At 41.4% G+C, this 12,245-nt stretch overlaps 1 protein-coding gene across 1 annotated transcript in view; it reads left to right on the top strand.

Moving 5' to 3' along the window:
* Positions 1–9,935: 9,935 nt before the first annotated feature.
* LOC119289727 overlaps positions 9,936–12,245 on the top strand; it is an 8,992-nt gene continuing 6,682 nt past the window's right edge. The window contains exon 1 of the mRNA XM_037568973.1: positions 9,936–10,345. Coding sequence (XP_037424870.1) covers positions 9,936–10,345 — 410 coding nt within the window. The remainder of the gene's footprint in view (positions 10,346–12,245) is intronic.

Here is a 12,245-nt window from a genome sequence, read left to right as displayed (position 1 = left end):
TAAATTTAATGGTTCTCATTCATTTAAATCTCAATGAATTGATATCAGTTTCTCTTTGGAACTGAGATAACTTGGAATCGTTTTCTTCATGATACTTGGATGTATGAGCTTATTTCTTTCTGCATAAGACAATATTGTACAAAGTTATTTCCTCAATGGGAAAGTAGTGGCTGAGCCCAAGCTCGGTGCACCCACGGTACACCCACTCAAGAAAACATAGCAAAACAATTCAGAAAAAAAATCATCTTAATCCTTTTTTTTATATTTGCCACAATGCTCTTGCGCTAAAGTGATTTTTGCTTGGTAGATATGTTTCCTTCGAATATTTCAAGAATGAATTAGTTAATGTTGCAGTAGAGAGTCACCCTTAAAATAAGGAAAAAGATGTTATAAGTGAAAAATAGTGATGTTCTGATTGTACTATTACACTAGTAGAAAAATAACCTAATGTGCAGCTCGTTAATCCCGGTTTGTAAATAAACCGGCACTAATGTGACCTTTAGTCCCGGTTCATTTGTGACCTATAGTCCCGGTTTGTGTCACAAATCGGGACTAAAGGGATGGTGGCAGGCTGGTATCAGGCTGGGGCCCCACGAGCCCCTTCAGTCCCGGTTCGTGTCATAAACCGGGACTAAAGGGCAAACCTACAGTCCCGGTTTGTATAAAAAACCGGGACTAAAGGGGTCTAACCTTTAGTCCCGGTTGGAGACACAAACCAGTACTAAAGGGCAATTTTCAAACTCTAACCCCCCCCCCCCTATCGCCTTTTCAATTTTGAAAAAAACCAAAAGAAAATGTTAAAAACTTCAAAAATTAGACTCCTTCGAGATGAGTTATGTTACTACATCTAGTAGTTAGGGAAATTTTAAAATGTAAATTTTGACATGTTTTGCAAAAAAGTGTTATGAAAAAGGAAAACGATCATATCTTTTTGCATACGATGTCAAAAAAAATGCATAATATATCAAAATGTTCAGCATGAAAATCCTCAAATTCTTAAAGAAAAAAAGTTATGCTCAAATTTCAGTATTCTTGATTTTTGGTTAAGTCTGGTCAAATTATGGTCAAACTACTTATTCAAGAAATATTAGTGTTACTAAATAATTATTTTAATTTTTTTGATTTTTTGTCAAATTATGGTCAAATCTGGTCAAACGGTGGTCAAACTATGGTCAAACTACTTATTCAAGAAATATTAGTGTTACTAAATAATTATTGTTTTTAAAATAATAGTTTCAAATTCAAACGGTGAAAGGTGTGACTTCATGCTCAAGCTAAACTCCTGAGGGTTAATATGATTGACAACTTACTATAGTTAGGCAAACAACAAGTGCATACTTGGAAACTAGGGGGAATAGAACTCGGAAGTTAAGCGTGATCAGACTGGAGTAGTGAGAGGATGGGTGACCGGCCGGGAAGTTAGAGGATTTGGAATGAGTGCTCCACACTTGAGCAATGATGAGGGGTGATTAGATATTAAATCATCAAAGAATTCAGAAATTTCAAAATCAGAAGAAAAAAAATCAAAAAAAAATCATTTTTTTTCAAGAAAAAACCTTTAGTCCCGGTTGGTGTTACCAACCAACACTAAATGTCCCCCAGCCCCCGGCGTGGACTCGTGCCACATGGTTGACCTTTGGTCCCCGGTCGTGTTGAACCGAGACTAAAGGGGGGGACCTTTAGTCCCCACACTTTAGTGCCGGTTACAGAACCGGGATAAAGGTCGTTTTTCTACTAGTGTTAGCTTCCAAAAAATTGTACTATGTTCTGTGTCCATTTTGAAAAGTTTGAATTTTGATTTATTTCAAGTAGTCCTATTAGCTTCCAAACATTTGTACATATGTTCTATTTCCATTTTAAAAAGTTTGAATTTCGATTTATTTCAAAATGATGTCCTTAGTGGAGCTCGGACTACAAAATGCCCAACTCGACAAAGTGGAATTAGTAATGTTCTGATTGTTACCTACAACCGCTAGGAAATTATTAGTATTAGGTCACCAATGGGCCTAGAACATTTGGAGGACTTTAAGGAGGTCTTATTGACTACATTGTTGAATAAACAATGTTAGAGATAATATTGCTTGATGTGCATCAGGATCATAAAGATATATGTTTGACATGAATGGTGTTCATAGACCCAATTGTAATATTTTTTACAATAAACATAAACTGCAGTTAACTATTGCATCATCTCGATCCCTTCTCATCCTTAGGTGCTTCAGTTGGGCCTTCCCATTTTATCTTCAAAACTTAAACCTGTTTCAAAATCACAGTGATCGCTCAAAATGTGCGACGCAGAAAGAGAAACTTTAGTGCTTGTTGTAACGTGCTTGAGGCATTTTTCACCTTCTGCCTGTAGCAGCAACACGCGGGCATTGTTCTAGTAACAATATTAAGTATCAATAAATTTTTGCCGTGCATTTACGCAGGCCACTTTGCCAGTTAAACAAAAGAGTGAATTCCGGTTTTTACCCCCTATTTTGACTTTTTTGACACTAATTACCCCATTTAGCGGGATTTCATCCGTTTTACCCCATTTAGCACAAGTGTTGCCACAATTTACCCTCTTTTAAATTTTGCGTGCGTTCTGACCTACGGGTCACAATTTGTCGGGTCTAGCTGGCATGCCACGTCAACGGGTTTTTTCTGTCTATTTTTCTCCCTACTAAACTCATTTCCGGTTTGAAGTATTCTGATGGGACGATTGTACTTGATCAGCATGTCATATTACCATTGAATAAATTATAAAAGAAATTGTTACCAATATAATCTAAAATCATGTATGTTTTTCTTCAGTTATCATATATGGCCTTAAGTATGGATGGTTCTGTAGATTAGATTAAAGTGGTGTAAATATACTACTTTACTAACTCTGATGCACCTACATATCTAAATATCTAGGTAGCAAATATGTTGACTGAAGAGTATGTGTTGTTACTTGTTAGCTGTAAAGGAAGTTTGGATCTTTGTATCTTATGATGCATGCTGAAACGTGTTCGTTCACCGTATTAGAGTATATTATGATTGCAGCCACTAATTCATTTTCTTTTTCTTGCACAAAGCGGATGGCAACGGAGATGTAGAGTGTTAGGCATATTTTACATGTCCGTAGATAAAAGAATCCAGAGCCAGAGATGATTGAGAGGTATTTCATTATTTATTTTGATATAAAGGAGAAGATGAAGGAATTGGGTTCCAACCCTTGGGACAACGCTAATTATCAGAAGAAGGGGGCCAACGGGAACTCCATGATTGAGTTAACAGATGATGCAGGCATGGTGAACATGCTAGAGGAACTTGATGCTTATAAGAAAATCAGTTTGAATGTTAATTGGGGGAGAGCAACATAAACGAGAAGCCATGGCAGGCGAGCGTGGCGCGCGACCGACTTGGACGTTGGACGTGCCGCGAGCGACCTCCATCGGCTGAGCCGGTCAGAAGAAGCGGCGCTGCCCAGTTCAGCAGTGAGAAAAATAGCCAGGAAAAATCACTGACGTGGCATGCCAGCTGGAACCGACAATTGTGACCCACCAGTCAGAATGCTCAAAAAAATTAAACGGGGTAAACTGTGGCAACATTTTTGCTAAATGGGGTAAAATGGATGAAATCTTGCTAAATGGGGTAATTAGTGTCAAAAATGTCAAAACAGGGGGTAAAAACCGGAATTCACTCTAACAAAATGACAACTTCCCCACACGATTGCACGAGATGACAGTGGTAGCTTTTTCTCAAGGAGAAAATACAGGCAGTAATTATAAGCGAAATGCATCTCTTCTCACCTCTGCATGTCGGTACACTCGTGCTGCGAACTACATGTGTCGTCCGGTAACAGGATGGTACGAGTGAGACGCTGAAAAAAATGAATTTGCAGCAACGTTGTGAATCCTATCTTGTTTCTCCATACGCCTCATCACTGGCCGAAGAGATGGCCAATGCTAGAACCAGGTTTGAGTTTCATTCCCGGTCCCTCCTAATCCCGCGTGACTCACCGGCCGGCCGGTGGGTGTCGTGTGTTGTGATCGATTTATTGGAAAAGAGAATATGGTTGTTGACCAATCCTAGCTTGCTAGAGGAACTAACAAGCCCGAGGATGGTTTAATATCCCTCCGTGCATTTTATTACTACCTCAAAGAAATACTATATAGCCATGCACACGTACGGTTCATCTCTCCTCTTTGTGGGCCTCCTTAATAATTACGCATTAATTAGTCCTTCTATGCATTTGGCTGATTGTTTGTTGTCATCATTACTCACATACATAAACGTTCGGTGGATGCGTCTAGCTTATTTACATCACTGCATGCCCAGTAGCTTCATGTCATGATTTACTACCTTGGAACTGCCTGCCCACCGCTGTGGTACCTCATATCATTGTCGTCCAATCTGAACTCTATTGCATGTAGATGTGTGCCAGGTACAGCAGCTTCCACGAGGATTGCAGGCCTACTTGAACAGTAACCACCAGAGCTGATTAGAAAATGAATGGGCGGAGTAGCTCGGGTTGGTTCTGACACATTAGCGGCAGTTGCATGGCTACAGTACATCCAGATTAAAAAAATCCAATACATTATCTCTTGCGCAACGTTTTCTCTTTTTGACTTTACGCTGTTGTCGGTGATTGAATGCAAAGTATGTCCAGAATAAATCGACATGAGCGTCTTATTACATATACTGCATGATACTGTTCCGCTGCGTAAAAACAAGGTTGAAATAACAATAATATATATCATGTGTTAGCTTAGTTGCATCTATTTCGTCAAAAAATCTTAGTTGCATCTGTGCTGCCATTTGTTGTCATTGATTAAGAAAACGTTGGGCTACTACTGTTTATGACATGAGGTTGCATATGCATTCGATTTTCTCTCTCCAAGACTATTCCCGTGCATGCATCTCTCTCTGCTTCACTTCCTGGCAAACTCACGTGACTACAGTACCTGCATATAGACAGTAGAGATATGACAAGTCAGTAGCTGAATGTGGACAGCAGAGAGAGCGCAGGTCAGTACCTGCATGCAAGCAGCACCTGCTAATGACGGTGCAACGAACAGCTGCACGCTTGTGACGCTCTTTTTCTGCATAAATCCCTAAGCAAACCAATGGGCCAGATAACAGGTACCATGGAGCTCGAGCTAGGAAGAAACTTTGCAACCGCTGTGGAACTAGAACACTTCTGTATCGAAACTAGTTAGGCCAGTGTCATTAGTCTACCTTCTCACCCTGAAACGACAAGCCACGGTCAAACTCTTCCTTCCCCTTCAGCCACGAAGGACATGCGCGCGTGCACAGAGAGAGAGAACACATAGAGTGTGGCGCCCATCAACACCGAATGGCTCAGAAATCCACAGACCCAAAAAAATACCGCTCCAAAATTTTGTTACCAGATGGTATTTTTCCTTTTACCGAAGGGGACAAGATTACCGGTTACAGCCAAATACAGCAGAAGTTCTTGAAATTTTTAGATGACTTTGAATTTAAACATTTTTGAACTCAACATAGATACGTATTGAACTTCTATTGTTCACTTTCACCCGCAAAAATGAATAAAAAGTGCACTGCAGCGATTCGAAATAGTGACCTGCTGTTATTGAAGACAAGGTCATACCACTACAAGAAGGGTAATTATGTGATGACACTAGGAGTGAAAACAGTTTGTTTTCATATTATTTTGTGGAAGTGGAAATGCATAAACAAATCTTGGAAAGAAATATGGAAACAGATACTACCTAAAACAAATACAAAGTGAATACGGTTTGGATGCGGAGACCAAACCAGTTGTTCGCCGCAACTAGAAAACTCCATAAACAATTGAGAACAACACAAACAAAGAGGCAAACTATAAATGACTACAACGACTTTGGATGATCTCCTAAACCAGCTGCACCACATGGAGCTGCCCGGACAGTGCAAGGAGAAAGGGCTGGAGGCAATTGGGCTGGCCTATAAGGGATAGTGAAATAATCTTGGATGTTGAGCCACACCATGGATTTTATTGAGTGTTGACTGAGCCACATAGTAGCCATCAAAAAACGAAAAGTACCGTATTTACAGAAACAGAATCTCCGTTTTCATTCTTGTTCCGCCTGGAAGACGTCATTCCACTCCGGTTTCCCTGTAATAAATTTCATTTCCATTTTCGTCACACAATATTATGTTTCCTCTTCCCGATTTCTTCTCTGTTTCCATTTTTCCTGCAGAAAATGCGAAAAGTTTCTGCTCTGTTTCATCGTGGAGAAACTTTTCTCCATTTGAGAATTTATTGTATCCCCGCAAAAAAAGAGAATTTATTGTGGAGGTGCGAGAAACACGTTTATCATGAGGTAAGTAAATTTACCACCTGGTAACGAAAACATTGGCCCTGACAAGCATGATACAACAAAATTTCTGAGGAAACTGAGAAGCCATGATTAACACCATTGGCAAAGTGGTGACATGCTGAAACATTTGGCTGATGAGTAATCATACACAATAAAGATCGTACATCTCCGGTGGTAGTGCTTTGCAGTTGCAGGGTGAGAAGTGGGAGTAACACCCCAACAGAATGCTAAAGCGTTGAATGGTAGTGGGTGAAGCTAGCTGATTGTCTGTTCACAAGGTAGAGAAGGCACCCGTCCTCTTCTTTTTTGACAATCCCCTTCCAGAGCATCAAGCCTCCTTGTGTAGACCCGAGCTTGCAAGCAGCTCATTGAGGAATTTGATGCTTGTTGACACACAGCTGCTCAAGATCACAGTGTGGCAAAGGGGACATTTTCATCGCCAAACCAGTGCAGTTTGTACAACTTGGTAGTCTTGAGTGAATTCTTGATCATCAAGCAGTGGAAGAGGCACCTCCAATGAAGGGCCATAGTGAGTATGACCGGTTTCTGGCAGTTTTCTAATCTTCTGATGCCTCCAATTCCCATATGTCTGTCTTTACATCTCATCTCTCTTCTTTTCTGGTCTTCCTCTATTATTATGTGGTTGTCACCTATTTGTGTGATAATATGTATGTATAAAAAAGGTTAATGTATCAGCCCAGATGAGTGATCTATATGGGCTTCATACTTGCTCCGATGAAGATGGATTATATGTATATATAGGGTCACCCCTAAAAAAAATGTATATATAGGGGAGAGGTGGACTGCATTATTCACAAAAAAAGTAACAGACAGTTGGTGAAGTATATTTATTATGTGTTGCTATTAGGGGTCCTTAAAGGATTTGTCGATAAACACGGTAGTCACTGAAAAATATGTACGTGGGGCTTGGCCAACAGCAGCTGAGACATTTTGGTGCGTGTGCATCTCGACCAAGTGGCCGCTCGTACAACGGGGCCATAACTCTCATGTTCGCTGGCTGGCACGTCACTTAAGTTTTGATTGTCGCCTGCGTTAACTTCTGACTAGTCGCGGTTGACAGGTCAACAGTTGAGTTACGGAAAAAACGTAAAAAGAATAAAAACACAATAAAATTGAATTCAAAAATGTACATGAAATTTCCAAAAAGGTAACAAAATTTGAAAATAAAGTTCATCTGATTAAAAAAAAAGTTCATCAAATTTGAAAAACGTTAATCGCATTTGAAAAAAAGTTCATCAAATTTGAAAAAAGTTCATTGAATTTAAAAATAAGTTCATCGATTTTCAAAAAAGTTCAACAAATTTGAAAGAACGTTCATTGATTTGAAAAAAGGTTTACAAATTTGAAAAAAAGTTCCTCGAATTTCCAAAAAGTGCATCAAATTTAAAAAAACATCAATTTAAAAGAATAGATCGCGTATTCGCAAACAATTCATCGAACCAGGATGAAAAAAAAAGGAAAGGAAAAAGATAAAGGGAAAAAGAAAGAATAAAAGAAGGAGAAAGTTCATTTTTAGCAGATCCCGCAGGGGTGGCAGGGTTGTTACACCATCGTAACTTGGTACGGGTGGTCGCATGTTTGAATCAGGACCAACACGCTTTGTTTTATGCAGTTTGTAAAAGCAAGATGGGCCGAGCGCATTTAGAAGCGCCTCCAGGCGCCCTCGCTGGCAAACAGGAGCTGAAGCGCCAAATAGGATCGGCCGCAAAATCCAACATCACGAGGGCGCAACACCGATGAAATTTCACATTCCAATGTATTTTTATGAGTCTATTTAGATCATATAACTTTATTAGCGCATATGTTCTAGTTTGGCTTTGCATCACAGTACTTCTTTTATGCTTCAGCTTTCACCTCATCCTCCACCACTGCCCATATGCCAAGGAATCCCGTGCATCGGAACCCTGCAGTAAGGACCACACATACAGAGCCGATGTGTAGCCGAGTAGCTGGTAATCTGTTGTAAGGAATTTGTCGAAACACTAGCAGAAATCTTGGGTGCTAGACCACGAAATTTGAACATATAACCATTTGGAAATTGAACGCCTCCCATATGAGGATATAAGAAGGTTCGGCTTGACTCGATCAGAACCAAAAAGCAAAGCCAAGCCGACTTGAGCATATGTTCTTCCAGCAAGTCAATCCGTTACACAGAAGACCCCCGTATTATTCTGTTCACAAGGTAGGTATTTGTTCTTTTCCTTCCGATCTAAGAACCAAACCCTCGAACGAAGCAAGCTCTGAAGGCTGCTGCGCTACGGCAAGGAGTGCCAGTCCATTAAGCTCAGCGTACTGTCGACGTTATGCATCTGCAACTGAATGTAATGGCCAAGTTCCTGATTCCACCCAGTCCCTTCACCTCGTGACTTGTGAGTGGAATACAAGCTCCAAGAACAAAACCTCATCAAAAGACGAAGAATCAAATTAAAGCATGTCCCTCGCCGGATTTTTTGTTGGTTCGAAAAAGAATCAAAGATGGAGAGAAAGAGTGACATTGTCTGCTAAACTAGGACCAGTCTGGCTTAATACTTTTTCTTTAACAAAGACTCAGGCTTCCCTACCTCATGTGTCATCATGAAGCATCGTGCTGCCTTCACAGTTACTTACATTGTAGTGGATATGAAGCTTAGCTCAGTTCGCTGAATAGTTCGAGCTAGCTCTTTTGGCTGGACCGTGAGCTCAGCATGTCCTGAACTTTATGAGTATGATGGATGAGTTCAGATATCAAAATGCAACAAAATTATTAGATGAAAAGTCACCAACATGTATCCATAAATACATCATAAATACGTAAAACATAACTTCAATGACCCTTCGGTCTGGCGTAATATACCAGAAGCCATTATTTTTTTATTAAAGGCCGGCATGTGGTACTCTCCCCACCTCCTTCATCCAGATACCTATGATGCTTTTTGTTTGTCCTAAGCGATGGCGTCGGTGCTCTCTTCCTCTCTTGTCGGTGTTCCCTTCGCCAAAAAATTTATTACTAGACAATAGTGTTTATTATAGTCTATTATTGGACCGTCATCCATACTGCTTGAATATAGCTCAAGGGCTGATCTCCAATTGATTGCACCCATAGACTAAGGAATCATGTGGATCCGCACAGAGCCGGTGTGTAACCTTGTTTTTCCACCATCACCTACGGAATTAGTAAAAACACTAACAGAATCTTTAGTGGTACACAACGAAATTTGAAGGAAACTACTTGAAATTTGAACGAGCTCCCCATATGAGGCTTGCTAAGAAAACAAGCTGAAACCTACTACAAAGGAAGTTCTTTCAAACTCGATCGATTAAAACAAAACCAAAGCTACCAAGCCAATCCGGCTTGATCGAGCATCTGTCTTTCCAGCCTGTAAATGTGTGACATACCAACCACGTCATATGCAGATCACAAGGTAGGTATTTGTTTTACTTTCGAAGGTAGAGATACGTGCCTTGAGCAAGTGCAGTGGGATAAGTTCCTCCTGAGTCCTTACCACGCACACAGAATGTATACAGAAACATTGCACCGCCAGTTGGCCTACAGCCCTTGCAAAACCGATTTCAGTTGAGTTATTTCAGTTGGCCTACGGCCGGCGGAGGGAGGAGCTAGCAATGGCGGAGCTGGCCGCAGGCGCTGTGAGCTCGCTACTGGGCGTCATCCGCAACGAGGCGCAACTGCTCGGCCGCGTCGGGCACGATGTGCAGTTCATCCGGGAGGAGATGGAGAGCATGCAGAGCTTCTTGACGCACCTGTCAAGGAAAGAGCCCACCGACGGCGAGCACGACGAGCAGATCCGCACCTGGATGAACCAGGTCAGGCTGCTCGCCCAGGACAGCAACAACTGCATCGACATGTACCTGTACCGTGGTAACCCCGAGCTCCATCTTGCCAGGGGCGGCCTCCGGCGCTACGTCGCGTGGCTTCCCTGGTTCCTGCACAAAATGGTGGCGCAGCATCGCGCGGCCATCCAGCTACGTGTGCTCAGGGAACGGGCACGCGACATTGGGGAGCGGCGTTTGAGGTACGGTGACACCATCTGGATTTTACCCTACATTCGTAATGCACTGGCCCTATTTGAATGTAAATTGTTTTTAAAGCGTTCTTAGAATACCACAGTTTCTGCACTTGCATACCATTGTCTAAAATACTCTAAGGTGTTTGAATATAAGAAATAATTTAGTGTTCTAATTTGTTAGATTCCCGAAATTGAAGTTTTTGTCATTATTTAAAAAATCAACTCCTCTGCATTATTTACAACATCTTTTTTTTCGAAAAGGAGCTTATCACCGGCCTATGCAACATTGTGATGCACACAACTACTCCCTCCATTCCAAAATATAGTGCGCCCATGCTTCCTGAGGTTCAACTTTGACCATAAATTTAATCAACGAGACCGACTGCGGCGGGAGAAAAAAATTATATAATTGAAAACTTCTTTTGAATACAAATTCACGGGTATAACTTTTGCTCCCGCCGCAATCGGTCTTGCTGGTTAAATTCATGATCAAAGTTGAAGCACGGGAATAGAGGAAGCACTATATTTTGAAACGGAGGGAGTATTATAAAACTAATTATAAATTAGAGTGCATAACAAATTTAACCACTATTGGACCATTATTAGATATGAAAAGCAAAACATCTAGGATTATGTCGACTTCATACCAATATTTTAAATAGCGTGCTACAAAATATAGCGAGGCCCTTCTCTAAATGCTACACAAGTTATAGCACGCTAATAGCGTGCTATATTTTAAAATAGCGTTTGCAAAAAAAATTAAATATATCTAGAAATAAAATATTTAAGCAACTAATTTTTTTATAGGAGCAAGCAATATATGCATAAGGGCCAAATCCAGCACATAAAAAGGAGTGAGAAAGGGATGAGAAGTGAGAACTAGGGTTAGCCGGTTAGGTCTCGTGGGAGAATCTGATAAAAGAAGTGAGAAAGCTAGTGGTCGTGGGTTGGTTTTGGCCTGCTGGACTGTGCTTATTTCAGTTTTGCATGGTCTGCATGTTGTAACGTTACAACGTTACAACATTATAGCGTGTGTAGCATGCTAATTACGTGATTAGCGCCGTAGCGTTCGATTTTGCCAAAACGTAACGTCTCCCTTCCAAATATGCTATAACCGCGTTATAACGGCGAAATAGCGTGCTATTTAAAATATTGCTTCATACATAGCAACACCTTTAAGAAGAGATGAACGTCCTTGCGCCATCAACGCGACATAGAGACGGCTTGGACAAGGATTCTTCATCATGCTTGCCAAGACCAGTCACTGAAGACGTTCACCATAGCAACTAGATAATGTCATCAACAAGGCAATGGCACAAGTTTGCTGCAGCTGAGCTCGAACAATATAGGCTAGGACCATTTTCACGCTAGATATGGAATGGTGTTCCACCCGGCATCTTGAAGTGATCGTTTGATAGTTGCATCCGTTAGTGCTCTATATGACAGGCCAAAAGGCACTAGCAGATTGGCTGGATCTCTTCCCACCTTTGACCACCACCACGGCTGACACTGGGGCGCACATGTCTCGGCGCGGAACCTGCCACTATCACTTCACATCGCTGCGGGTCACACTGTATCATCCACCTTACAATCGGGGATGTTGTCCCGGTGCTAGATCCCGAGGCAACACCACTGGTGTGCCCATTACTCTTCGGCGCAAGACACTACCGCCTGCGCCACCAACCTTCAAGCGCGATGAGCCATTGCACTCACACGAAACAAAAAAATTGTTTCCCCCATAAGCGAGGGCCCGCAGCACTAGAGATGACTATCACCAGTGTACGCGCAGATATGCCAATGCGTTGCATGCTCCTTGATTTCCTTCTTGTCATCATTGAGGGGCGACACTCCAGCTTCGATGAGCAGCTGAGGCCGCCATGCTCCTTGATTTTTTTATTGTCATCAT

Source organism: Triticum dicoccoides, chromosome 4A (genome assembly GCF_002162155.2).
Source record: "Triticum dicoccoides isolate Atlit2015 ecotype Zavitan chromosome 4A, WEW_v2.0, whole genome shotgun sequence".
Lineage (NCBI taxonomy): Eukaryota > Viridiplantae > Streptophyta > Magnoliopsida > Poales > Poaceae > Triticum > Triticum dicoccoides.
Note: the sequence above shows the minus strand (reverse complement) of the source record. Positions and strands in the feature narration are given on the sequence as shown.